This window comes from Corylus avellana, chromosome 3, assembly GCF_965113065.1.
Source record: "Corylus avellana chromosome 3, dhCorAvel1.hap1.2, whole genome shotgun sequence".
Classification (NCBI taxonomy): Eukaryota; Viridiplantae; Streptophyta; class Magnoliopsida; order Fagales; family Betulaceae; genus Corylus; species Corylus avellana.
Genome location: NC_142492.1, coordinates 34,395,779 through 34,423,136, shown reverse-complemented (window position 1 = coordinate 34,423,136; position 27,358 = coordinate 34,395,779). Strand labels below are relative to the sequence as shown.

At 37.6% G+C, this 27,358-nt stretch overlaps 5 protein-coding genes and 4 pseudogenes across 5 annotated transcripts; all 9 read right to left on the bottom strand.

Annotated features, from left to right (window-relative positions):
• Positions 1-1,305: 1,305 nt before the first annotated feature.
• LOC132176407 (Integral membrane HPP family protein) lies at positions 1,306-3,898 on the bottom strand. Its single transcript, XM_059588600.2, has 4 exons — positions 3,330-3,898; positions 2,198-2,345; positions 1,983-2,089; positions 1,306-1,601 (listed from the first exon to the last, which is right to left on the bottom strand). Exons 1-4 carry the CDS (start codon positions 3,810-3,812, stop codon positions 1,560-1,562), a joined length of 780 nt encoding a protein of 259 aa, XP_059444583.2. The 5' UTR covers positions 3,813-3,898; the 3' UTR covers positions 1,306-1,559.
• Positions 3,899-4,608: 710 nt separating this feature from the next.
• Positions 4,609-5,402, bottom strand: LOC132173530 ((+)-cis,trans-nepetalactol synthase NEPS2 pseudogene; annotated as a pseudogene).
• Positions 5,403-6,847: 1,445 nt separating this feature from the next.
• LOC132176729 ((+)-cis,trans-nepetalactol synthase NEPS1 pseudogene) lies at positions 6,848-7,646 on the bottom strand (annotated as a pseudogene).
• Positions 7,647-8,939: 1,293 nt separating this feature from the next.
• On the bottom strand, positions 8,940-9,833 carry LOC132176006 ((-)-isopiperitenol/(-)-carveol dehydrogenase, mitochondrial). The gene has a single exon (XM_059588107.1). The coding sequence runs from the start codon at positions 9,805-9,807 to the stop codon at positions 9,022-9,024; it is 786 nt and encodes a 261-aa protein (XP_059444090.1). The 5' UTR covers positions 9,808-9,833; the 3' UTR covers positions 8,940-9,021.
• Positions 9,834-10,322: 489 nt separating this feature from the next.
• LOC132175580 ((+)-cis,trans-nepetalactol synthase NEPS1) lies at positions 10,323-11,403 on the bottom strand. Its single transcript, XM_059587558.2, has one exon. The coding sequence runs from the start codon at positions 11,361-11,363 to the stop codon at positions 10,566-10,568; it is 798 nt and encodes a 265-aa protein (XP_059443541.2). The 5' UTR covers positions 11,364-11,403; the 3' UTR covers positions 10,323-10,565.
• Positions 11,404-15,927: 4,524 nt separating this feature from the next.
• LOC132176398 ((-)-isopiperitenol/(-)-carveol dehydrogenase, mitochondrial pseudogene) lies at positions 15,928-16,799 on the bottom strand (annotated as a pseudogene).
• A 721-nt stretch (positions 16,800-17,520) lies between these two features.
• Positions 17,521-18,427, bottom strand: LOC132175777 ((+)-cis,trans-nepetalactol synthase NEPS1). Its single transcript, XM_059587829.2, has one exon. It carries the CDS (start codon positions 18,358-18,360, stop codon positions 17,563-17,565), a length of 798 nt encoding a protein of 265 aa, XP_059443812.2. The 5' UTR covers positions 18,361-18,427; the 3' UTR covers positions 17,521-17,562.
• A 1,612-nt stretch (positions 18,428-20,039) lies between these two features.
• On the bottom strand, positions 20,040-21,063 carry LOC132175565 ((+)-cis,trans-nepetalactol synthase NEPS1). Its single transcript, XM_059587539.2, has one exon. The coding sequence runs from the start codon at positions 20,948-20,950 to the stop codon at positions 20,150-20,152; it is 801 nt and encodes a 266-aa protein (XP_059443522.2). The 5' UTR covers positions 20,951-21,063; the 3' UTR covers positions 20,040-20,149.
• A 4,833-nt stretch (positions 21,064-25,896) lies between these two features.
• On the bottom strand, positions 25,897-26,800 carry LOC132173531 ((+)-cis,trans-nepetalactol synthase NEPS1-like; annotated as a pseudogene).
• Between the last annotated feature and the right edge of the window lie 558 nt (positions 26,801-27,358).

The following is a 27,358-nucleotide window of genomic DNA, read 5'->3' as shown; positions in this document are numbered from 1 at the left end:
CCGCTTTCTGCTATCCGCATATACATATGCGGATACGCATATACAAATGTAAGTAATATTTGCCGCATTTACCCCACTAGTTCTTTAGACGTCGATCATACCATCTTTCTTTAGCCAAAAGCTAATTAACACCTTGATCGTGAATATACTTGCCTCTAAGTTGGTTGTGAAGTCTAAATGCACCAAGTCCAACATATTAGTAAGGGTATAGCATCCTCTACATTTTACGATCAAAATTTTATTTTATTTTTGTATTAAACATTGTACATGGTGTGATACGTCATTTAAATGACATAAATTATTTACCATATAACAAAATATACACAATTTGATTTGTAAAATATAATCCATACCATGAAGAAGATCATAATCCACACATAAAATTCTTCGAGCAACTAAATAATATTAACACTTTCTTGAACCATTACCGCGGTAAGAAGTAATAGTTGCTTGAGGTTAACTTTTAACTACAATCTCCCACGATTAACCTTTTGAGCAAAAAATTTCCTACACTTTGTTATACAATGTTTATTTTTTCTTCTCTTTTTTCAAGGAAAAAAAATTCTAGTGGCCTGTGAGGTATGTACTTTTATTGAATAGCTCCTAAGGTTTAAAAGTTATAAATTTAACCCCTAAGCTTAGAACCATTAGCTCCTAAGGAAAAAAATTCTAGTGGCCCGTGAGGTATGTACTTTTATTGAACCGTCCACTTTTCTTTAAATTTTTAACAGTGATTCCACGACGTCATACCCAACCAAAAGATGACATGACCTGTTTAATAAAAATAAAAATAAAAATAAAAATATTAAAAAACAAAAACAAAATCATTGGGGGGTTATTAAACAATACATAAGTGTTCTGATTAGGTATAATGTAGCAGCATCATTAAAAATTTAATGGAAAGATCTATTTGATAACAGTTCTAACCTTAGGGAATAAATTCAAAAATTGATAACTTTTGAATCTAAGGGAGCGATTTGATAAAAGTCTATACCTTATGGACTAATGGGGCATTTCTCTTTATTTTTTTATTTCTTTTTTGTTTTTTTGCAAAGTTATTCTATTATCACTTTACAAGTGATCAAGGTTGTTGCAAAAACAATCACCTACTAGAGCACATGCAGTGTCATGCACAATAATAGTATAATAGTGAAGAATAAAGACAAAGAAAGCATGAATAAGCAACTTCAAAGATCCTTAATCGGGCTTTAGTGTTTAGCTTAATTCATCTCACTAGTGCTCTGTATAGCCCATAAAAGTATTAATGGCGTGGAACCCCAGCAGCATCTGACATAAAAAAGCCACAGACAATTTTGATATGCGCACACAAAAAATCATCAGAGATTCATGAGCAAGTGTGTTTTGTCATATCATCCCCCCGTGAAGGAGTTAAATCCCCAGTGATCTTAATCACACCCTTCTTAAAGATGAAGGTTGCAACCTCTATACAAATCATATAACATCACATTGTGTAAATTGCTGCCTGCCCAAGCTTCCATTTTTCTCTATAGGAGCCATTCTTTGGAACAAGAATTTGACAATATGCCGTGAAATTCAGATCAAAATTTGAAGTTGTTTTTCAAGTATAACACCATCTCCTGCTGTAGTAGTTGAAATGAAAGGAGAAAAACCAGACTTTGTTAGTAACATATATATGGAAAACATAGGGTGCGTCTTGAGCATCTTGAAGGAAGAATGAGCTCTAGTGATTACCAGAATAATTTATGTTGCATATTTTTACAAAATGAGAAAATACTGAAACTCAGTATTTACTTTGATTTGGTACCTCCTTTTTCAACATGGTTCAATAATGAGTTTTCTTCAGATTAATTGTCTATTAGCTGATGCAGGAATGTTATGTCAGTGGAGAAAATTTTTACTTGGCTGCCATTAGTTTATTCTTCCTGGAGCTTTTTATTTCTTTTGCTAACACCCTTCGGGCAATTAAATGTAGCTTGCAAGGGAAAGTGAAAAGAACTTACAATCAAACAAAGAAGGAAGCATCCACTGGCGCCAGGGAACAAAGCATACCAGAAATTCAATTGGTGAAACTTAGCTCCATCAATGAACAGAATAGGCAAGCTTGCAGCTACATTTTGATTGTACAAACTTGCATTTTAGTACATGATGTGGATTTCTTAGGAAGCCAGCAACAATGGAGAGGACAAGAGAAAAGCTATTTTAATTAGGGCATTACCTGGTGGGTGAGTGGCACCCGTGTAGATCATAAAGGCAATGGAGGCGGCCAGGGCAATGCTCCTAGCAAGCCATCCAGGCCCAAACATAGAGAAAGCCAGTACACCAATGGCGGCACAACCAATTTGAGCCATGAACATATTGTACTTCTGCACAATCACATCAGTGAGATACTAATTAATGTAAGGTCCTGTCATGGACATGAAATGGGTAACAAAGCCAGGAGCAGCAAGATGCTATCGGAATTAGAGAATATCTTAGTTATATTTTAAGGGTATTTTTGTTCTTTTACTTTTAAGTGAACAAAAATACTCTACTATAACTAACTGAATATTCTTCGATTCAAATAAAATCATAATTCAACAAAGCCAATGGCCCAATGGTACCAAGATTGTTAGAATTAATGATTTAAGCCTATTTAATTAGATGAGTCAGATCATAATTTACTTATATATTTTTATACTCATGTTTCAATACGATACAATCTAAACCCATGAACACAAACTACCACTCCTCAGTATTATTTTTTACAAGTTTTGAAAGCATAGAATTTTTTATATTTTAAACTATAAAATTTTTCAAATGTATTCTAAAACGAAACGCTTTTCGTAATTTTATTTGATGCCTATTTAAGATTGCGTTTGAGGGGTTTAAAATTGTTTTTAACATTCAAAAAGTCCGTTTGAAAATAATAATAATAATAATAAATAAATAAAAACTTGTTTGGTAAAAAAATTAAAAGCGTTTTTAATAGTCCAAAAAGCCTAAAAATAGCCAAAACGTACTTTTGACAAAAATTTAAAAATAAAGCTTTTTATTCAAAAACTCTTTTTAACTTAAAAACTCAATTTCTCAAACGCAATTTCAAATAAGCTCTAACTAGTATATCCCTAGGTCGGGTGGAACAAGCTCTAATCCCAATGAGCTTACTATTGGGCCAGAGCGGGCCCTAGAAGGTCCACAATGCAAACAATTTTGTCTACATGTACACGTGTCAGGAGGGTCCCATCCAAGCATGATTTTATCCAAAATTTATATGGGCCGGGCCATTGATCAAGGACAGCTCAGTAAGGCCAGTGTGGGCTTTATCGACACAGGCCCGAGAGAGAGAGAGAGAGAGAGAGAGGGAGTACCCGGGCAGCGGGAGAGGAGGGAGCGGCGAAGAGAACGGCAGAAACAGCCCCCAAAGGTGCAATCGTCATTGAAATCCCTTTTGAGGCGAAAGCCTGATCCAATTTCCCCAATACCGCCATTGCTGCGAATGCCCCTGCAGAAGGCCAGAGGACATCGCTGAGGGAAGGAGCTGCAGGCCGCTTCCCAGGTTTCCAATCATCCCAGAACGGTGCCGCCACGTTGCTCGATGACGCCACCACCGCATGTTCTACTCTTCTTCTTCTTCCTTTTATTCCTCCTATGTTGCTAATTATACCTCTCCCATCATTGTGATTGAAACCAAGACACCTTTCTAAAACAACCACTTTGTTTTGAACGAAATGGGTCTTGGATAGCGATGAAATTGCCGGAGAAAATGACAGCAGCGACGTCGACAATGTTGGTGGTATCAATGAACCATTTTGATGATTTTGATAACAGGTAGCCCTTAATTGCATGCCCATTTCTCAGATTCCCTCTCTTTCTCTCTCTCTCTCTCTCGTCTCTACCTTCCACTTGTTCCTGGTGGATATGATCCAATCTCAACCTCAGGAAATATTTGAGTGCTTATATATATAAAATTCATATGGGCAGAGGCGGTGCTGAACCTTGATAGTTGGAAATCCAGTGTGGTTTCAAAAGTGGGCTTTTGGGGTGGTCGAAAGGTCATATTGGATAATTTGGATTAAAAGTAATTACAAATTGGCTCAAAAGGTGTACCAAAAGTCGTCGCCGATGATTGGTAATGCTTCCTTTTTTAGGTGCTGCACATTACATGATTACTAATCTTTTGATGAATGCAATTGATAACCCTATGTGAACCATCATGTCCCATTGTTCTAGAGATCCAAGTTTTTTTTTAAAAAAATTACTTTTGAAAAAAACCTTTTCCAATTAAGAATATGAGCAACATTTTTAATTGGCAACTAAAAACATAAAACAGTCACAGAAACATCATTACGCTTATGTCACGTCGTAATACTTTTTTAAATAAAAAATAAAATCTAAAAAGCATTAACAAATAGCAAATTTATATGCAAATTGTTAATAATTCTGATAGTACATGTGAAAAAGTTCACATAAAATTTACGTGTATGAATAAGCAATTGTACGCAAGTGAGTTTAGGTTGCTTTCTTATAAGATGCTGCCCATATTATTAACAGTTTAAAGAGAAAACAAATTGCTGGGGAATGAATACTATAGTTCTTACCAAAAAAAAAATACTATAGTTTATTGCTAATTAAGCTATTGCAAAACATCTAGATACGAGACACGAAGCCACCGTCCACCGCAAGATCATGTCCAGTCACAAACTCATTGCACGCAAGGAACAGCACAGCATCTGCCACGTGCTTCACCTTCAGCGCATTCCCTTTCAACCTCCTGAGTTTCTCATACACCTTCTCAACCTCCTCCGCGCTCCTCCCTAGCGCCCGGGTGGTCAACCGCGTCGCGATATCATTCGGTGACACGCAGTTCACCCTAATCCCGTGCACCCCAAGCTGGACGCTGGCTGACCGAACCAGGCCCACCACCGTGTGCTTCGACATGCAATAATCGCCACCCCTCGACACACCGCGACTGCCAAGCACGCTCCCGTGCACCCGATACTCCCCCTCACGCTCCCTTCCACCATCACACGCGCCGCGTGTTTCATGCACAAGGCCATGCCACGTACGTTGACTGCAAACAACCGGTCAAACTGTGAAAAGTCAAGCTCGAGGACGGTCTGATCGGAGGGACTTATAATCCCAGCGTTGCTGAACATGACGTCGAGCTGGCCGTGTTTCTGGACTGTTGATTCCACCAAGGTTTTGACTTGTCCTCGTCAGCAACATCGCAGTGGATGTAGTTGCACTTGTGTATGCCGATGGATGTGGCTACTTGGTGACCCAGTTGGTCTTGGATATCGGCGATCACGACCATGCGTGTGCCATGTTCGGCAAAAAGGCGCGCCGTAGCCTCGCCTATGCCGCTTTCACCGCCGGTGATTATGGCTACTTTGCCTTGTAGACTGCTGTTGGGCACTGCGGAGGAGCCTGCCATTGTAATTTGTAAATTAACCAGACAATAGAAACTGTTATTGGCTTGAAGAAGATGACCAATATTACATATATAGTTGATAACCTGTTAAATCAGAAAGCAAATGGCTCCATTTAGAAAGCGCCATTGTACGTATGTTTAGTAGAAAACGATAGATATTTTTGTGCAACAGGGCTTCCAGTTATTATGAGTTTTGCGTTAATTTGCTGAAAAACTGTTGGACATATAAAATATATTAATATATAAGCCCAATACATTTGAACAAAAAACAAGTGAAACAATTGTAGATGGATTTTTTTTAAAAAAATAAAGAATTATTTAATTAAGGTAATTTTGGCCATCATCTTGTCATCTCGATCAAAAAAAAAGTAGTAGATTAAGAATTAGGATCATCTCGATTTCATTTGAACTGAATAATATCCAGTTAGTTATAGTGGAGGGGTATTTTTGTACGCTCAAAAAGTGAAAAGACAAAAATACCCTTCCACTATAACTAATTCAACCACTAAAGAAGGAATTAGGATCCTCTCAATTTCATTTAAACTGAATAATATCCGCCAAATACCCTCCACTATAATTAATTGGATATTATTCCGTTCATTTAAACTGGAGAGGATCTTGTTCCAAGCATCAATAAGTATTTAATCATTGATGGGCCATTAATTAGTAAAGATTAAGGCGTTTTAGGCTTCTTCTTTTTTTGTTAGAAAAAGTGTAGTGATGTAATATAAAAATGAAAACTATTATTATTCTTATTATTATTATATATTTTTAAGATTGTTTATTGCATTTTTCTTTTTATAAATATATATTACTAGAGTAATGCGATTTAGTAGACTGCTATACAACTATTATACATCTTAATGAGGTGCCGATAAAAATTTGGCTAGCTATTTGATAAGCACTTGTAAAAAAAAAACCATCAATAGCTATTTTTTAATGCCATGCTATCTCAATTAATAATAAAGCTGGAATTATTGCACAAAATTAAGACTAGTGCTTCTTTAATTCCTCTTGCAAAATGCTTAAATAGATGCCACAATACATACAAACAAACAAACAAAACTCCTTCATTAATTAATCAACTGAAAGGCAACTTCTTCCCGGCCTTATTAAAAAACTCGAAAAGCTAGCTAGGACCATTCACATAGTCACATGCATGCACACGTGATGAATAAAATAATCCTAATTAACTAATTAATTAAGTAAGCCACAATCCACCACTCACATAATATGATTTTTATTATATTCTCAAAATTTTATAGGAGTCAGGTATGGTTAGCATTCCCTGCCAAAATTGCAAGAATAACGAGAAGATCACACCATAAAATATATGATTATTGACCAAAACACAATAATCGGAATCTTAGTGTGGATCCGATCGAGCATCAACCAATTCCGAAACCCAAATAAGTTTGCTGCTTATTTTTGAAGCTATGGGTTTTGGGAGTGTGATTATTTAGCAAGGAAGCCACAATCCACCACAAGGTTATGCCCGGTGACACACACAGAATCATTAGATGCAAGAAACAACAGCGCATCGGCTATGTGATTCTCTTTCAATACGACCCCTTTTAAAGGAATGTGCGGCTCAAAAATCTTTTCCACTTCCTCTGCTTGCTCTGCATCCACCCCATGCACATGGCATGTAAGTGGCGTAGTTATTATAAACGGTGACACGCAGTTCACCCTGAGCCATGCGCTTCAAGCTGATTGCTTGCTGATCGAACCAGTCCAAGCACCGCGTGCTTAAACATAAAATAATCAATGAACTTGCCGAAACCAGTGCAAGAGGCCACACTCGCCGTGCATACAATGCTCCCCCTCACGTGCCCATCGACCATCGCTCGCGCCGCATGCTTTACGCAAGCAACCATGCCTCGAATGTTGATTGCAAACAGGCGGTCAAGTTCTGAAAAGTCAAGATCAAGAATGGTCTGGTCAGACCTACTCCCGACCCCAGCATTACTCACCATGATGTCGAGCTGCCAGTGATTTTGGACCGTCAATTCTACCATGGCTTTGACTTGCTCTTCACCTGAAACATCACAATGGATGTAGCTGGCATGCTCCAATCCAATGGATTCGGCTACTCTTTGACCTATTTCATCTTGGATATCAGCGATCACCACCATACGTGCACCATTGTTGGCAAAAAGTCGTCGGTTGCCTCTCCAAGGCCCATTGCGCCTCCCGTGACTATCACCACCTTGCCCACCAGTTTCTTCTTGCTCAATGTCGTTTGATCAGCCATTGTTTAAATATTTACCACACAATTGATTGAATTTGAGATCATATACAAGAAGTTGGAACTATATATATATCCGTTGAGCACTTCAAAAGGATCTGTAGGCGAAAATTTGGCATTTCACATCTTCCATATGCATGTGTCGAATTACCTCTTTAACTGGACCATTTCAAGGAGAAAAAAACGGCATCGCCAAAATTGCATGACATATATGAAGGAATTTGTGGACATAACTCATCTCATAAAACGGTTTAATAAGAGAGAGTTGTGTATTCCTTACAAATATGCTCAAGATCTTGTCCACAGACAATGTGAGATTATTTCTCAACACATTCCCTCACATACAAACCGGTATTTTTCTTGGTCCTTGCCACGGGATAAGTAGTGTGGGCCCCAATATTCACCATGTGGTAGGCTATGATACCATGAAGAAATTCGTGAGCCTAACTCATCTCAGAAAACCGGTTCAATAAGATAGAGTTGTTCATTCCTTATAAACATGTCCAAGATCTTGTCCACAGGCAATTGGAATTATTTCTCAACAATAAATAAGTGATCTGTTAGCAATATTTGAACACGCATTGTCACGTTGGATCACATACACAAGCAATAATAATTAAAAACCGCGAGTCTTCCCAAAACTAAGAATAAGTTAAGAAATTGAAGTAGGATAGAAAGAAAATCACTCCTGGACCGTTTCTTTTCGGAAAATAATGAATAATATTCAAAAGATGCTTAGGAATAATATTCATTTTGTGAAAAATAATAATTTAAGCTAAATCCAACATATAATATTTTATACCAAAACAAAGAGGGTCTTGAAATCTTGAATTGCCGGGGGAGCCATTATGGCTGCTTTGCCTTGTCTGTCGACTGTCATTGTAAACCACACGATATAATCGGGCCGGCTGACTAATGCGCTATAAAAGTAACTCTTATTAGTTTCAAGAAGATGCCCAATAATAATGTAGTTGTTAACCTGTTAAATCAGAAAGCAACCTCTCCATTTAGAAAGTCATATATATATATATATATATAGACTGATTTAGTTGGTAACATGTTAACTCATAAAGCAAATTTCTACATTTAAAAAGCACTGTTCTATGTTTCTTAGAAAACGACAGAGTATTTTTATATGTATAATATATAACATATAAGCCACGACAAAAACTTGCACTATTGTACATATTACTAATGATTTTTGACACACAATTCGTAAACTCAATAGAAAATCAATACAAAATTATGGTATCCTCAACGTGTTTCAGACAAAAATTTATTTAATATAGGTGATCAATATGTTGATAAATCGGGAGGATTTTATTGTAACATGCACAGAAGCTAGTGCGATACAGTTTATTTATGCTGCAATTACAAACTACTACCCACGTACAAAGCTACCATCCACCAGCAGATCATGTCCAGACACAAACTCATTACAAGCAAGGAAGAGCACAGCATCCGCCACATCTTTCACGTTCAGCACATGCCCTTTCAGCCTTGCGTATGTCTCATACACCTTCTCAACCTCCTCCGCGCTCTTCCGATGCACCTGGATCGTCAACGGCGTCGCGATACCATTCGGTGACACGCAGTTCACTCTAATCCCGTGCACCCCAAGCTGCACGCTCGCTGATCGAACCAGGCCCACCACTGCGTGCTTTGACATGCAGTAATCGGTTCGCTTCCTCGCGCCGTGGCTAGCAGCCACGCTCCCCGTGCACACGATACTCCCCCTCACGCGCCCTTCGACCATTGCACGCGCCGCGTGTTTCACGCACAAGGCCATGCCACGCACGTTGACTGCGAACAACCGCTCAAACTGTGAGAAGTCAAGCTCGAGGACGGTCTGATCGGAGGGACTCACAATTGCAGCGTTGCTGAACATGACGTCGAGCTGGCCGTATTTCTGGACGGTTGATTCCACCAAGGCTTTGACTTGGTCCTCGTCAGCAACATCACAGTGGATGTAGTTGCACTTGTGTATGCCGATGGATGTGGCTACTTGGTGACCCAGTTGGTCTTGGATATCGGCGATCACGACCATGCGTGTGCCATGTTCGGCAAAAAGGCGCACAGTGGCCTCGCCGATGCCGCTTGCACCGCCAGTCACAATGGCTACTTTGCCCTGAAGATTGTTGTAGCACAGTGCGGAGGAGTCTGCCATTGGAAACCACACAATAGAAATGATGAGCAGACCAATCAAATTGGATGCATTTTGAAAGTAGTTGTACTTTTATATGATGGCCGATGTGAAATTAATGAACGGTTGAGATTTATGAATTTTAAAATTTTAAGATTTTTTAAAAAATTTAAGATTTATTTTAAATGCTTAAATTAAATCAACAGTTAAAATTTAAAAATTAAAAAAAAAATTTAGAAAATTTCATGGAAAGAGGCTGACGCCTGTTTTAGTGTGTACAATAATTTCGTGTGCAATAATGTTTCCTTTCTTTTTCTAAAGCAATTAATAGCAGAATTGAAAAAAATAAATAAAGGAAAAGATACTTCAATGTGGATCCCACCTGCTGACAGATGGGATTGGGGGGAGGACCATGGCGATCATCAGTGTTTGTCATAGATGATAATTCAGGGCAAGAGTCACAAATCAGTATGGGAGGAAGACAGTAGAGAATTAGCAAACATACAACAATTTACTCTTGCATATCATTTCACAAAAAGTTGTTATGAAACGGTAGCTTTATTGACCAAGACACAATAATCGGAACAAACAGAGCAGAATTAGCAAACATACAACAATTTACTCTTGCATATCATTTCACAAAAAGATGTGAAACAGTAGTTTTATTGACCAAGATACATAATCGGAATCTTAGTGTGGATCCGATGGAGCATCAACCAAATTCCGAAACCCAAATAAGTTTAGTATTTGTTTTTTTGAAGCTCTGGGGTTTGGGAGTTTGATTATTTAGCTAAGAAGCCACGATCCACCACAAGGTTATGCCCGGAGACACACGCAGAATCATTAGATGCAAGAAATAGCAGCACATCGGCTATGTGATTTTCTTTCAGTACAACCCCTTTTAAAGGAAGATGTGGCTCAAAAATCTTTTCCACTTCCTCTGCTTGCTCTGCATCCACCCCATGCACACCACATGTCAGTGGCGTAGTTATTACAAACGGTGACACGCAGTTCACCCTAATCCCATGCCCTCCAAGCTGATTGCTTGCTGATCGAACCAGCCCAAGCACCGCGTGCTTGGACATAAAATAATCAATGAACTTGTCGAAACCAGTGCAAGAAGCCACACCCGCCGTGCACACAATGCTCCCCCTCACGTGCCCGTCGACCATCGCACGCGCCGCATGCTTTACGCAAGCAGCCATGCCTCGAACGTTGATTGCAAACAGGCGATCAAGTTCTAAAAAGTCAAGATCAAGAATGGTCTGGTCGGACCTACTCCCAATCCCAGCATTACTCACCATTATGTCGAGCTGCCCGTGATTTTGGACTGTCGATTCCACCAAGTATTTGACTTGCTCTTCATCAGAAACATCACAATGGATGTAGCTGGCATGCTCCAATCCAATGGATTCGGCTACTCTTTGGCCTACTTCATCTTGGATATCAGCAATCACCACCATACGTGCACCGTTGTTGGCAAAAAGTCGTGCGGTTGCCTTTCCAATCCCACTTGCGCCTCCAGTGACTATGGCCACCTTGCCATCTAGTTTCTTCAAGCTTAATCCGGATTCAGCCATTGTTTTTTACACACAATTGAAATTGAGATGATACGAAAAAGGCGACCACTAATATATATATATATATATATATATATATATATATATATATATATATATTTGTTGGGTAGTGTGAAGCTTCATTCCCTCTCTCTGTTTAGGAAAAATTTTGCTGGGGGCAGTATAAGAAAGTGACACTCAACCAACAACATTTTGAAAGCATAAGAAAGTGACACTCAACCAACAACATTGTAGTCAAATTTGTAGGGCGGACCCAGAATTGAACAGATGCCGCCGCCTTTGGAAATTTTGGAAAGAGACAAATCTAAGGTCTCGTTTGGTTTGCGAAATGTTTAGTCCATTTGAAAAGGATTAGCTACTATTGGGAATAGAAAAGTGGAATAGATTAGCTATTCCTATTCCTTTATTTGTTGTAACGCTGTAATAGACTAGCTAATCCTATTCCTTTGTTTGGTACAATGCAATATGTTGGTGAATAGAATCATATTGTGATCAAATTTCCTAAAATACCCTTATAATATAAATACAATTTATATTATTAAGGACTTTCTTTTTTTTTAAAAAAAAAAAAAAAAAACACATAAACAACTTTACTATAATTTCTTTTTCTTTTTTGTTTTTAATTATGTCAGGTATATGGCCTTTTGTTTTTTGTTTTTTTGCAATTATGCTACAAAATTATTTATATTAAAAAAATATAGTTGGAGAAAATAGAATCAAACTCAATCTTGAAATCAAAAACAAAACAACAAAAAAAAACAAAAAAAGAAGTTGGAGAATGTACAGAGAATCAAAAGAAATTTAAAAAAAAAACAGATTATATATTTGTATTTTATAAAAACCTTACAGATTTTGTTTCTCCGTCAATGAAAAAAAAAACTGAGAAAAAAGAGAGACGGAGAAACAGAATTAAAAAAAAAAAGGTACATAAATAAAAACACAGAGAAACAGAGAGAAGAGATTCAGAGAGAAACGATACAAAGAATCAAAGAAAAAAAAAAAAAAAAAAAAAAAAACTGAGAAATGGTACAAAGAATGGAGATGCCATAGAGAAAAAAAAAAAAATCGTTTGCACTTGCAAAAAAATTGTACCAGAAGAATCAGAGAGAAAATAGAAAGAGATAAAAAAAGAGATAACGAAATATAGAAATGAAGAAAAAAGAAACGGATATATATATATATATATATATATATAGAGAGAGAGAGAGAGAGAGAGAGAGAAATATAGAAGAATCAGAGAGAGACAGAACGAAATTTAATCCCACAAATGGAGTTTTTTGTGGCAATTTACACAATTAATTTAATCTCATAGGAAAAGATTAGCTAAGCCACTCATTTTTTAGTGGTTTAACTAATTCTATGTGTATGAGATTAGTAGTCCCATGAGAATAAACTATTTTCAGGAATAAAGTGTTACCAAACAAAGTATTAGTTATACCTAATGTTAGCTAGTCCAATTGAAAGGTTTATTCCAAAAACCAAACGGGGCCTAAGGCGATGCCACCCCCTTTGAACAGATGCTGCCACCTTTGGAAACAACATTGTAGTCAAATTTGTTGGACTTCGCAGGATTTTCGGAGTTGTTTGATAATGGTTTAATTAAGTCTATTTTTTTTTTCTTTATTTATTTATTTTTTATCTAAATTGGGTGAAAAGAACGAAGGAAGTTCATCAGCCTCTCGTGTGTTCTTAATATATGAAAAACAAAGATTTTTGATAGAATTTTTCTCAATTATCTTAAGGCTATTAAAAAAGAGAAATGATATATTACTATATTTTTATCTTACACTACTTATCTCACAATACCGATTCAACAGTAAAATTCAACATTTACATTGCTTTTTTGTTTTTTTTAACAATGACTAATTAATTAAAGAGTTTGTTAAAATTGATATATTAACATTGTGATATAGTTATGATATTAAAATATAATTTTTAGTATTACTGATTACAAAAATATATGCTTATGTCATCCTTAAAGAACACACAACTATTTTATTGTTCTTTCAACCCAATTCAAAATAATCTTTGTCCAATTCTTAAGGCAGTTGAATGGCTTTATATAAATATAATTATTTTCAGAGAGAAAAATCAATCGTTTTGATTTTTTTTTATTTGAGAAGGTGACACTCAACCAGTGACATTACACGACCGGAAGGCAATCCAATCGTGAATAGTAGTCGAATTTGTTGGGCGCCAGAATTGAACAAATGCCGCTGGCCCGCTACGCTTGGAAATTTTCTAAGGCAAAGAGACAAGTATAGGGACTCGGATTCCGCTTGCGTATTGTTATTTTAATAATAATATCTATTTTATAGTTTAATTAATAGTTAAAATTAAATTTTAAAGTTAAATTACTTTTAAAAACTTTTAATAAAAAAAATTTAAAAAATTTAATCTTAACCATTAATTAAATTACTGCATATAAGTCAAATTTCTTTTCCTTTGTCGGGCGATAACGACTCAGTCTCTTTGAGCATCTCCAGCAAGAGTGGCTATTTTAGCCGCTCAAAATGCACATTTATCTATTTTAGCTATTAATTTTTGGGCAAGGCTTAGGTGCGGTAGTTCAAAACTACCGCACCATGCAGTAGTCCAAAACTGCACCGTTTGGTGCAGTTTTGGGCAATAAACAAATAGTTCTTTTAAAGAAAAAGAAAAAGAAAAATATTTAAAAACTAAAAGTACTAAAAAAATAGAAGAGAAAAAAAAAAAAATGAAAAGGGTGGAGCCACCCCTTGGCCAAAATGAAAAATATTTTTAATTATTAGTTTTTTATATTTTTTAATTCTTAAATAATTGTTTGTTATATTTAAAAAAAAAACCTATTTTTTCCCAGCCCAAAACTGCACCGTTTGGTTCAGTTTTGAATTTTTCCTTCTCAAAACTGCACCAAACGGTGCAGTTTTGGACTACTGCATGGTGCGGTAGTTTTGCACTACCGCACCTAAGCCTTCCCCTTAATTTTTAACACAAATTCCAACGGATTATCTATTTTACTCTCTATTTTTTTAAAATATTATTTTTTACCTTTTTTTTATTATTATTATTTTTCCACTTCTCTCTCTCACTCTGGCTCACCACCTCTCTCTCCCTCTCCGCTTTCTCCTCCATCAGCAAAGAATCAAAGGCACCCAAAAACTGATTTTTCTCCACTGTTCCTCCAAAAATCAACCCCAATCACCGAAAATCATTCAAACAAAATACCCATTCATCTCTATAGGAAATTAAGCCCAAATCAACAAAAGAGGAGAGAAAATGGGTCAAGCCTTGTCGTCGATTACTTTGTTGAGGAAGAGGGAGAGAGCTGGGAGAGAGGGAGGAGAAAGGCGAGAAGGCAAAGAGAGAGACGGGGAGCGAGAGTTCACTGTTCATGCTAAATGAAAAATCTACGCATCGACTCTTCCGTTAAAGATTTGACTACTTTTTTGGAGATGCTGTAAAACATATTTTTTTAATATAATTTTTTTTCTAACTCTTTTAATGATATTAAAAAGAGAAATATTATATATTATATTTTTATTTTATAATACTTATGTGACAGTCAAAATCGGGATTTTTTTTTTAAAATAATAACTAATTAATTAAAAAGTAAGTTACGACTTATAGCATAAAAATATGAGAATACTAAGTGCTTTTGAGTGTTCTCAATTCTCATAGTCCTAAGTACATATTATTTTCTAAAAACTAAATGATAAATAAGGGGCTGCTTTTTTTTTTTTTTTTTTTTAAGAAAATAATATACACTTATGATTAAGAGGACACCAGAAGAGTATATAGTATTCTCCAAAATAATTTAGTTTATAGCATTACACATTAAAAAAGTTTATGCTTCTTTCATTGTTAAAGGGTGGCTTTATATTAATATAATTATTTTAAGAAAGAAAAATCAATCGTCTTGATTTTTTGATTGATTTGCAATCGGTAATTTCTACTTTCTAGTCAACTTTCAAATATTTGCAATCTCTCCTACCACGGTTGTACTATAATTATATATTTGAGTAATGCTAGGTACCATACTTTTATTTTTCTAAAATCTTCTTAAAGCTGACGTGGCTTTTAAAATTACTATTAAATTTTAAATGAATCATATTTGAATTTTGATCAAATGATGATTTTAAAAGTCATATCAGCTCTAGGAGAATAAAACGATGGTACCTAACATTACTCTATATATTTAAGGAAAATGTTAGGTGCTCTCTTAGTGTTTTTGTTTTTTTTTTTTTTTTTTTTTTTTTTTAATGCAATAGAAAGTTAAATTAAGAAACCTAGAACACTCTCTTAGTGTTTATGGTGCTTTCTTAATCCTAAGTGGATATTATCTACTAAAAATTAGGTAAGAGAAATCTTTGTTTTTTTATAAAATAATAACACTAGGAGAGAATACTTCAAATATTTCAGTTCAAGTATGAAAGAAAAATATAATTAAGTTTCTTCCCTTAATTTGTTGGCTTGATATGAAAGTCGGTGCGTTACTGGTTGTGTAGTGGATCTTTTGTAAACGACAAAATGATTTGATTTTAAATATAGGTGATCAATACGTTGATAAATCGGGAGGATTTTATTGTAACATGCACAGAAGCTAGTGAGATACAGTTTATCAATGCTGCAATCAGAGACTACTACCCACGTACAAAGCTACCATCCACCAGCAGATCATGTCCAGACACAAACTCATTGCAAGCAAGGAAGAGCACAGCATCCGCCACATCTTTCACGTTCAGCACATGCCCTTTCAGCCTCGCGTATGTCTCATACACCTTCTCAACCTCCTCCGCGCTCTTCCGATGCGCCTGGATCGTCAACGGCGTCGCGATACCATTCGGTGACACGCAGTTCACTCTAATCCCGTGCACCCCAAGCTGCACGCTCGCCGATCGAACCAGGCCCACCACTGCGTGCTTTGACATGCAGTAATCAGTTCGCTTCCTCGTGCCGTGGCTAGCAGCCACGCTCCCCGTGCACACGATACTCCCCATCACGCGCCCTTTGACCATCGCACGAGCCGCGTGTTTCACGCACAAGGCCATGCCACGCACGTTGACTGCGAACAACCTCTCAAACTGTGAACCTCTCAAACTGTGAGAAGTCAAGCTCGAGGACGGTCTGATCGGAGGGACTCACAATTGCAGCGTTGCTGAACATGACGTCGAGCTGGCCGTGTTTCTGGACGGTTGATTCCACCAAGGCTTTGACTTGGTCCTCGTCAGCAACATCAGTGGATGTAGTTGCACTTGTGTATGCCGATGGATGTGGCTACTTGGTGACCCAGTTGGTCTTGGATATCGGCGATCACGACCATGCGTGTGCCATGTTCGGCAAAAAGGCGCGCCATGGCCTCGCCAATGCCGCTTGCACCGCCAGTCACAATGGCTACTTTGCCCTGAAGACTGTTGTAGCGCAGTGCGGAGGAGTCTGCCATTGGAAACCACACAATAGAAATGATGAGCAGAGCAAACAAATTGGATGCATTTTGAAAGTAGTTGTACTTTTATATAATCGTGTAGGGTTGAAATTTATAAATTTAAAAATCTTAAATTTTAAAAAGGTTTTTAGAATTTATTTTAAATGTTTAGATTCAACGATTGAGATTTATAAATTTATAAATTTTAAATTTTAAAATTTTTAAAAAAATTTCATGGAAAGAGGCTGACGCCTGTTTTACTGTACTGTGTACAATAATTTCACGTGCAATAATGTTTCCTTTCTTTTACTAAAGCAATTAATAGCAGAATTGAAAAAAAAAAAAAAAAGAGAAGGAAAAGATACTTCAATGTGGATCCCACCTGCTAACAGATGGGATTGGGGGGAGGACCATGGTGATCATCAGTGTTCGTGAAAAGATACTTCAATGTGGATCCCACCTTCTAACAGATGGGATTGGGGGGAGGACCATGGTGAGCATCAGTGTTCGTCATAGATGATAATGAAGGGCAAGAGTCACAAATCAGTATGGGAGGAAGACAACAGAGAAAAGGAGGAAAAACAGAGCAGAATTAGCAAACATACAACAATTTACTCTGGCATATCATTTCACAAAAAGATGTTATGAAACGGTAGCTTTATTGACCAAGACACAATAATCGGAATCTTAGTGTGGATCCGATGGAGCATCAACCAAATTCCGAAACCCAAATAAGCTTTCCCCCTTTTTTTTTTATTTTTTATTTTTTATGAAGCTCTGGGTTTTGGGAGTTGATTATTTAGCTAAGAAGCCACGATCCACCACAAGGTTATGCCCGGTGACACACGCAGAATCATTAGATGCAAGAAACAACAGCGCATCGGCTATGTGATTCTCTTTCAATACAACTCCTTTTAAAGGAATATGCGGCTCGAAAATCTTTTCCACTTCCTCTGCTTGCTCTGCATCCACTCCATGCACATCGCATGTAAGTGGCGTAGTTATTATAAACGGTGACACGCAGTTCACCCTGATTCCGTGCGCTCCAAGTTGATTGCTTGCCGATCGAACCAGCCCAAGCACCGCGTGTTTGGACATAAAATAATCAATGAACTTGTCGAAACCAGTGCAAGAAGCCACACTCGCTGTGCACACAATGCTCCCCCTCACGTGCCCGTCGACCATCGCGCGTGCCGCATGCTTAACGCAAGCAGCCATGCCTCGAATGTTGATTGCAAACAAGCGGTCAAGTTCTGAAAAGTCAAGATCAAGAATGGTCTGGTCGGACCTACTCCCAACCCCAGCATTACTCACCATGATGTCGAGCTGCCCGTGATTTTGGACCGTCAATTCCACCACTGATTTGACTTGCTCTTCATCAGAAACATCACAGTGGATGTAGGTGGCATGCTCCAATCCAATGGATTCGGCTACTCTTTGGCCTACTTCATCTTGGATATCAGCGATCACCACCATACGTGCACCGTTGTTGGCAAAAAGTCGTGCAGTTGCCTCTCCAATCCCACTTGCGCCTCCGGTGACTATGGTCACCTTGCCATCCAGTTTCTTCAAGCTTAATCCGGATTCAGCCATTGTTTTTTACACACAATTGAAATTGAGATGATATGAAAATGACGACCACTAATATATATATATATTTGTTGGGTAGCGTGAAGCTTCATTCCCTCTCTCTGTTTAAATTTTTTGCAAGGGGCAGCATAAGAAAGTGACACCCAACCAAAAACAATGTAGTCAAATTTGTAGGGCGGACCCATAATTGAACAGATGCCGCCACCTTTGGAAATTTTCGAAAGAGACAAATCTAAGGTGATGCGGTTGGACTTCGCAGGATTTTCGGCCTTGTTTGACGATGGTTTAATTAAGTCTATTTTTTTTTATTATTATTTATTATTTTCTTTTTTTATCTAAATTGGGTGAAAAGAACTAAGGAAGTTCATCAGCCTCTCGTGTGTTCTTAATATATGAAAAACACATGATTTTTTTATAGAGTTTTTCTCAACTATCTTAATGCTATTAAAAAAGAGAAATGATATATTATTATATTTTTATTTTACACCTATCTCACAATACCGATTCAACAGTCAAAACCAACATTTACATTGCTTTTTTTTTTTCTTTTTTTTTTTTAACAATGACTAATTAATTAAAGAGTTCATTAAAATTGATACATTAACATTGTGATATAGGTATGATATAAAAATATAATTTTTAGTATTGCTGATTACAAAAATATATGCTTATGTCATCCGTAAAGAACACAACTATTTTATTGTTCTTTCAACCCAATTCAAAATAATCTTTGTCCAATTCTTAAGGTTGTTGAATGGCTTTATATAAATATAATTATTTTAAGAGAGAAAAATCAATCGTTTTGATTTTTTTATTTTATTGCAATCGATCTGTAGATTCTAGCCAACCTTCAATATTTGCAATCCCACCTACCACGTTTGTACTACTCTACAACTGCACAGCAAGGATCAATTCTCTAAAAACTTTAGACTTTTTGCTGTAAGATTTATAAATTCAAAATATTTCTTTATGCGAATATTGGGGGATTTTTATACTGATCATCAACCTTATAATGACTGCAGGTGGCGGAAAGAGAAATTAAGAAAGTGGAAGTGATGGTGTTTAAGCGACATTTAGAAAATTGTTGTTGACTCTCTTTAAAGTTACGTCGTTTGAGCTGAAAATGATGGTGTTTTAATCTTACCTGCAGATTTAAAATAACAGGAGATGTGCCGCTATGTAAGACCAACTTTCAGTATTTGTAATATCCCACCTACCCTTTTCTACTACTTGTTGCACAAACATATATGGATCAATTCCCTATAATTTTTAGAGTATTTTTATCAATCCTAAATTTCTTTCAAATCTCAATTATTGAATGGTTAAACCAATCACTTATTTAGTAGATTTAATTAGGTCAACGTGATACTTAACATTCATGCGGAGTTAACTTTCTTTTTCCTTAATGTGGGACTAGCTTTTTTAAGTGTCACAATTTCCCTCGCTCAAATTAATTACTTGGCAAGTTGGTTGTAATGAATATACAATTTAATTTGTGGGGGAGCACCAAGAAAAAACAAATCAACCGGCTAGCTTGATATTTAGTCCTAATTAAGACGTGATTGGTTTGAAATTAATCTTAATTTGTAAAATACATTGTTCTATATATTCATGAAATTAATCTTCATGATTCATACATGTTATATATATATATATTCTTGGAAGACAGCAAGGGATCAGAGTTGGGCGAACCATCTAACAATTTACTCTTGCATATTATTACAAAGATGTTATCAAATGGCATCTTTATTGCCAACAAAGCTTTTGCTGCTTAACTAGAGTTGGAACTTGATTACTTGATCAGGAAGCCACCATCCACCACAAGGTTATGGCCGGTGACACACGCAGAATCATTGGAAGCAAGAAACAGAAGGGCATCGGCTACGTGAATCGCCTTCAATGCAAGCCCTTTCAGAACAATGTTGGGCTCAAAAATCTTTTCCACTTCCTCTTCTTGGTCAGGATCCATCCCAACCGCATGACATGTCATTGGCGTAGCGATTATATATGGTGATACGCAGTTCACCCTGATCCCATGTGCTCCAAGCTGATTGCTCGCTGATCGAACCAGCCCAAGCACCGCGTGCTTCGACATGAAATAATCAATGAACTTGTCAAAAGCAGAGCAAGAGGCCACACTCGCCGTGCACACAATGCTCCCCCTCACGTGCCCGTCGACCATCGCACGTGCCGCATGCTTTACACAAGCCGCCATGCCGCGGACGTTGACTGCAAACATGCGGTCGAGTTCTGAGAAATCAAGATCAAGAATGGTTTGGTCAGAGCGGCTTAACAACCCAGCGTTACTCAACATGATGTCGAGCTGCTTGTGATTTTGGACAGTCGATTCCACCATGGCTTTGACTTGCTCTTCATCGGTAACATCACAGTGGATGTAGCTGGCTTGCTCCAATCCAATGGATTCGGCTACTCTTCGGCCCACTTCATCTTGGATGTCAGCGATCACCACCATGCGTGCACCATTGTTGGCAAAAAGTCGGGCTGCTGCCTCCCCAATCCCACTTGCGCCTCCAGTGACTATCACCACCTTTCCTTCCAGTTTCTTCTTGCTGATCAATCCTGATTCAGCCATTTTTTTACCCCACAATTGAGATTGAAATGATACCAAGAAGACAACCGATTGTATATATTTGTTGGGTAGCGTGAAGCTTCCTTCTCTCTCTGTAGAAAAATTTGCAGGCGGCAGCTTATTTTATTTGGGCAATTATTGTCGCGCTGCGTGCGTTTGAGAAAGTGACACTCAACCAGTGACATTACACGACCGGCAGGCAATCCAATCGTGAATAGTAGTCAAATTTGTTGGGAGCCAGAATTGAACAAATGCCGCTGGCCCGCTACCCTTGGAAATTTTCCAAGGCAAAGAGACAAGTATAGGGAATCGGATTGGACTTCTAGGCTGTTATTATTTTTAATAATAGTCTAATAATAGTGCGTTGTAGTTTAATCAATAATTAAGATTAAATTTAAAGTTGAAATACTTTTAAAAAATTTTAATAGATAAAAGAAAATAAATTTTTTTTTTTTTTTTGGAAAATTTAATCTAAACTATTAATTAAATTATAGTATGTAAGCCAAATTTATTTTCCTTTGTTGGGTGGTAGCGACTCAGTCTCTTTGAGCATCTCCAACAAGAGTAGATATTTTAGCCGCTCAAAATACACATTTATTTATTTTAGTTATTAATTTTTTAATACAAATTCTAACGGATTATCTATTTTACTCTCTATTTTTTTTTTAAATATTATTTTTTACCTTTTTTTTATTATTATTATTTTTCCACTTCTCTCTCTGACTCTCGCTCACCACCTCTCTCTCTCCGCTTTCTCCTCCATCAGCAAAGAATCAAAGGCACCCAAAAACTGATTTTTCTCCACTGTTCCTCCAAAAATCAACCCCAATCACCGAAAATCATTCAAACAAAATACCCATTCATCTCTATAGGAAATTAAGCCCAAATCAACAAAAGACCCATTTATCTCAGCCCCACCTTCGTCACCGACACATTAAAAATAGCATATAGCATTTCCCAAAATAATTTAGTTTATAGCATTACACATTTACACATTAAAAATGCTTCTTTCATTGTTAAAGGGTATTGAATGGATTTATATTAATATAATTATTTTAAGAAAGAAAAATCAATCGTCTTGATTTTTTGATTGATTTGCAATCGCTAATTTCTACTTTCTAGTCAACTTTCAAATATTTGCAATCCCATCTATCACGATTGTATTACAATTATATAGTTGAGTAATGCTAAATATCATCTTTTTATTTTCTTAAAATCTTCTTGAAGCTGATGTGACTTTTAAAATTACCATTAAATTTTAAATGAATCATATTTGAATTTTGATCCAATGATAATTTTGAAAGTCATATCAATTTTAGGAGAATAAAAAGATGGTACCTAACATTACTCTATATATTTAAGGGAAATGTTAGGTACTCTCTTGGTGTTTTTGGTGTTATGCAATAGAAAGTTAAATTAAGAAACCTAGAACACTCTCTTAGTGTTTATAGTGCTTTCTTAATCCTAAGTGGATATTATCTACTAAAACTTAAGTAAGAGAAATCGTTTTTTTATAAAACAATAACACTAGGAGAAAATGCTTCAAACATTTCACTTCAAGTATGAAAGAAATGTAATATAATTTCTAACCTTAATTTGTTGGCTTGATATGAAAGTCGGTGTGTTACAAGTTGTGTAGTGGATGTTTTGTAAAGGACAAAATGGTTTGATTTTAAGGCTCTGTTTACTTCGACGTAAAATGGTTTCCTTCGTAAAATATTTTCAGGAAAGCCATTTTCACTGAAAATATTTTTCGTCGAAAACATTTTACAGCGTTTACCTTGCACACAAAAAATAATTTTTTTTAATATCTTGTTATATATATATATATATATATATTCCAATAAGGTCCCCGCCAGGACCTGCACTAGACATGTTCGAGACCCCATAGCGACCTGCCCGGGACCCTGCCGGAACTTAACCGGGACATCGCTAGGACCTACCCGGGACTTGACCGAGACACACCCGGGACTCGCCCGGGACCTCGTCGGGACCCACCCAGGACTTGACCGAAACCCGCCCAGGACCCCGCTAGGACCCGCCCATGACTTGACCGGGACCTGACCGGAACTTGCTCGGGACCTGCGCGGGACTTGACCGGGACCCGCCCGGGACTTACCCAGGACCCTGCGCGGGATTTGATCGGGACCCGCCCAGGACTTGCTTGGGACCTCGTCGGGACCTGCTCGGGACTTGACCAGGACCCCGACAAGACTTGACCGGGACCCGCTCGGGCAAGACCTGCCGAGGTCTCGGGCGAGTCCCGGGCAGGTCCTGAGCGGGTCCCAGTCAAGTCCCCGGCAAGTCTCGGTTAGGGGTGGGCAAATTAACCGTTACCGTTTAACCGGCCGTCTACCGGCTTCGACCGAACCGATATAAACCGTAGCCGATATACCGATATCCTTATCGGTTAAAAAAAGTATACCGGAATTCGGTCCGGTCCGGTTAAGCGGTTCTTATCGGTTAACCGGTTAACCGATAAGAAACCGGATTTTTTTTTTTTTTTTTTTTTTTTTTTTTAATTATTATTATAGAGGGGTTTAGTCTTTTAGAGAGGTTTCCAAATTCCCACAAGTGACACAGGTCTTCGAATTTGTGTAATGGTGTTGCCCATGACTTATTTTCCTTTTGCTAAGTGACTTTAATTAGTTAATACTTTGTTTATTATTCATTAATGAATTTTATTTTAATTTGGGTTTGGGTAGGTTTGATGTTTTTTTTTTAAGTGATGGCATTTGATGAGATTTCTTTGCCTATGGTAAAAGCATTTTTCATTAACTAGTTTTTCTAATCTAATTAGCATTCATTATGTTAATTAGTCCATTTGCTTTGGAAAAATGTATTTTATAATATTAAAAAAAAAAAAAAAAAAAGTTGAAGTGGATCAATATAAAAAAGCTTCAATTTTTAGCCCAAAAAACAAATATTTGGGTCCCAACAAAAAGTATTTGGTCCCTAAAACAACTCATTTTTAATAAATTATTTTAGCCCAACAAAAAGTATTTGGGCTCTCAAAAGTCAAAAAAACTCATTTTTTGTTTTTGGCCTAACAAAATAAATCAATATAAAGCTCTCGGTTAAATCGGTTAACCGGTTTAACCGGACCGTTTAACCGTGTACCGTTTTAACCGAAATTATCGGTTAAAATTCTTATTGGTTCGGTATCGGTTAATAAACCGTTTAACCGAAAATTATCGGTTAATAACCGATAAGGTCCTTAACCGGACCGTTTTGACCGATACCCAGGCCTAGTCTCGGTTAGGTCATGGGCAAGTCCCAGGCGAAACCTGGCGAGGTCCCGAGCAAGTCCTGGGCAGGTCCCAGTCAAGTCCCGGTGAGGTCCTGTGTAAGTCCCAGGAGGGTCTCGATCAAGTCCCAAGAAGGTCCCAGTTAGGTCTCGGGCAAGTCTCGGGCGGGTCCCGGGCAAGTCCAAGGCAGGTCCTGGGCGGATCCCGGTCAAGTCCCGGGTGGGTCCCGGTCAAGTCTCGGGCAAGTCCCAGGTAGGTCCCGAGCGGGTCCCAGTCAAGTCTCAGGCGGGTCCGATCAGGTCCAGGTTAGGTCCCGGGCAAGTTCTGGGAGGGTCCCGGTCAGGTCTTGGGCGGGTCCCGGTCAAGTCACTGGCAGGTCCTGAGTGGGTCCCGAGCAAGTCCCAGGCAGGTCCCACTAGGGTCTCGGACGGGTCCGAGTCAAGTCTCGCGCAGGTCCCTGGCAAGTCCTAGGCGGGTCCCGGTCAGGTCCCGGGCAAGTCCTGGTTAGGTCCCGGGCGGGTCCTGATCAAGTCCCGACGAGGTTTTGTGCGGATCTTAGCAAGGTCCATCGATTTAAGAATGAGATGCTCATAGTCGGAAAATGGTTTACGGTTGAAAACCGTAAACCATTTTCCTAAAATTAAAGAAGAATTTTGGATCAAAAGGAAAATATTTTCTGTTGACCATTATTTTACGTCGAAGTAAACACCGTAAAATATGGAAATCATTTTCTGGAAATCATTTTTTGGAAACCATTTTACGTCGAAGTAAATAGAGCCAAGTCGTAAAATTTGTATCAAATGGAATCGTTATTAAATTGAATTGAATCGAATGGAAGCAATAATTTTCTGGTTAAATTTGAGGATAACCGAACCAGAAAACAATTGGGATGAACTTGTAACAAATCTCTATTGGCATTTAAAAAAAAAAAAAAATTCTATTGACAATCTTGGATAGCCTCTTATTTGAAATTGCGTTTAAGGGGCTTAAAAGTGCTTTTAATACTCAAAAAGTCTGTTTGAAAAAATATATATATATTTGTTTAATAAAAAAATTAAAGCGCTTTTAAGGGTTTAAAAAGCTTAAAAATGACTAAAATACACTTTTAAATTTTTAAGGAGTAATTACCTTTTGCTCCCATGAACTACAACGCTTTGACACTTTCCCCTTCATGAACTTCCATCTATGACACCTGACCCCATCAAATTACCATCTTATGACAAAAGACACTTCTGTTAATCAAAGAAGTTAAAATTGACGATCAACAGTCATGTGCAAGTCATATGCCATTTTAAATTTTTTTCTTCCACTTTTGCCCTCACTTCAAACAAATAAAGTTAATATGTTTATGAGGGTATAAGCTGAAACGAGTAATGTTATGAACTATCTTTTATCTTCTTTTTATCCTTCTAAAGTTCATGTGACTTTTTAAATTACTATTAAATTTTATATGAATCATATTTGAATTTTGATCCAATGGTGATTTTGAAAGCCATATCAACTTTAAAAAAGATAGAAAGAAAATAAAACGATGATACCTAGAAAGAGAAACTGTTTTAACTTTAAGCACAGAACAACTTTCTATTGCATATATATGTAAACTGCAGAATCCATCTTCCCAAAAGACGTTACAAAATCAGATTTTATTGGAAGATATATATATATATCCAACTTCCAACGCCTTAAATTATGGGTTTTGGAAGGTAGTTTATTTAGCAAGGAAGCCACCATCCACCACAAGGTTATGCCCGGAGACGAACCCAGAATCATTAGATGCAAGAAAAAGCAGTGCATCGACTACATGACTTGTCTTCAATACAACCCCTTTCAAAGGGATGAGCGGCTCAAAAGTTTCTTCCAATTGCTTAGCATCCATCCCAAACGCACGGCATGTCATTGGTGTGGCCATTATAGACGGTGATACGCAGTTCACCCTGATCCCATGCACCCCAAGCTGCGCGCTTGCTCATCGAACCAACCCAACCACTGCGTGCTCTGACATGACGTAATCAGTGCACCTGTCATAACCACAACTGGAGACCACACTCGCCGTGCACACAATGCTCCCCCTCACGTGCCCTGCAACCATCGCACGCGCCGCGTGCTTTACACAAGCCGACATGCCTCGAACGTTGATTGCAAACAGGCGGTCGAAGTCTGAAAAATCGAGGTCGACAATTGTCTGCTCAGACATATTTACAACCCCAGCATTGCTCAACATGATGTCGAGCTACCTGTGATTTTGGACCGTTGATTCCACCATGGCTTTGACTTGCTCTTCATCAGTAACATCACAGTGGATGTAGCTGGCACGCTCTAATCCAATGGATTCGGCTATCCTTTGGCCTAATTCATCTTGGATATCAGCGATCACCACCATTCGAGCACCATGATTCGCAAAAACTCGCGCGGCTGCCTCTCCAATTCCACTTGCGTCTCCTGTGACTATCACTACCTTTCCTTCCAGTTTCTTCTTGCTCAATCCGGATTCAGCCATTGTTTTCTAAGGATAATATGAGCTCATCTTTAACGGTGACCACTATATAGGGATCAATCATTCAATGTAGAAAATTTCACTTTAATTATGGTTCTGCAGGAAAGGACTATCTTTAAATTTTTGTTTCATCTCTTGTTGGTACATTTTTGTGACTTTCCAACAGTGCATCCCTTTCGGCTTTCACATTAAGGTGGTGTTTGATAAGTGGGTTGGCCTAGACATTGTAATTGATGTAAATTGATGTAAATTTATTTTGTAGTAATTTTTTTATTTGAATAATAATAAAAAGTGAATAATGTGATATAAAAAGTAAAAATGTTAAAATGTTTTGATGTTAATTTTTTTGGAAAGTGGTGATAAATAGTAACAAGGGAAACCCCAACTCATTTACCAAACAAACCCTAATACTTTAGCCATCCAATAGCCCATATGAATGGACATAAAAAAATTCCAAATTGATTTAGGTATACCAATGGGATAGGACAAGGTTGGGGAGCCCATTTTCTTGTTTCCATGCCTCTCCATTTCATAATCTCTCTAGGCATTTTCACTTGTCAAAGGCCTATGGCCATTTGAGAATGAAAATTGCAGTGTAATTGAAAGTAAAGTTAAATAACGAAAATTGCAGCGCCTAGGAATGTTTTTTTTTTCCTTGTGTTCAAGAAT

What these genes read in the sequence shown, in the direction of transcription:
- LOC132176407 (XM_059588600.2), bottom strand. Translation starts at nt 3,812, where the DNA reads ATGGGCATGCAATTAAGGGCTACCTGTTATCAAAATCATCAAAATGGT. An exon ending in GGGTGCCACTCACCCACCAG is followed by an intron (nt 2,090 to 2,197) that starts GTAATGCCCTAA and finishes ATCAAAATGTAG; the next exon opens with CTGCAAGCTTGCCTATTCTG. An exon ending in GCTTCCTTCTTTGTTTGATT is followed by an intron (nt 1,602 to 1,982) that starts GTAAGTTCTTTT and finishes CAACTACTACAG; the next exon opens with CAGGAGATGGTGTTATACTT.
- LOC132176006 (XM_059588107.1), bottom strand. Translation starts at nt 9,807, where the DNA reads ATGGCAGACTCCTCCGCACTGTGCTACAACAATCTTCAGGGCAAAGTA.
- LOC132175777 (XM_059587829.2), bottom strand. Translation starts at nt 18,360, where the DNA reads ATGGCTGAATCCGGATTAAGCTTGAAGAAACTGGATGGCAAGGTGACC.
- LOC132175565 (XM_059587539.2), bottom strand. Translation starts at nt 20,950, where the DNA reads ATGGCTGAATCAGGATTGATCAGCAAGAAGAAACTGGAAGGAAAGGTG.
- LOC132175580 (XM_059587558.2), bottom strand. Translation starts at nt 11,363, where the DNA reads ATGGCTGAATCCGGATTAAGCTTGAAGAAACTAGATGGCAAGGTGGCC.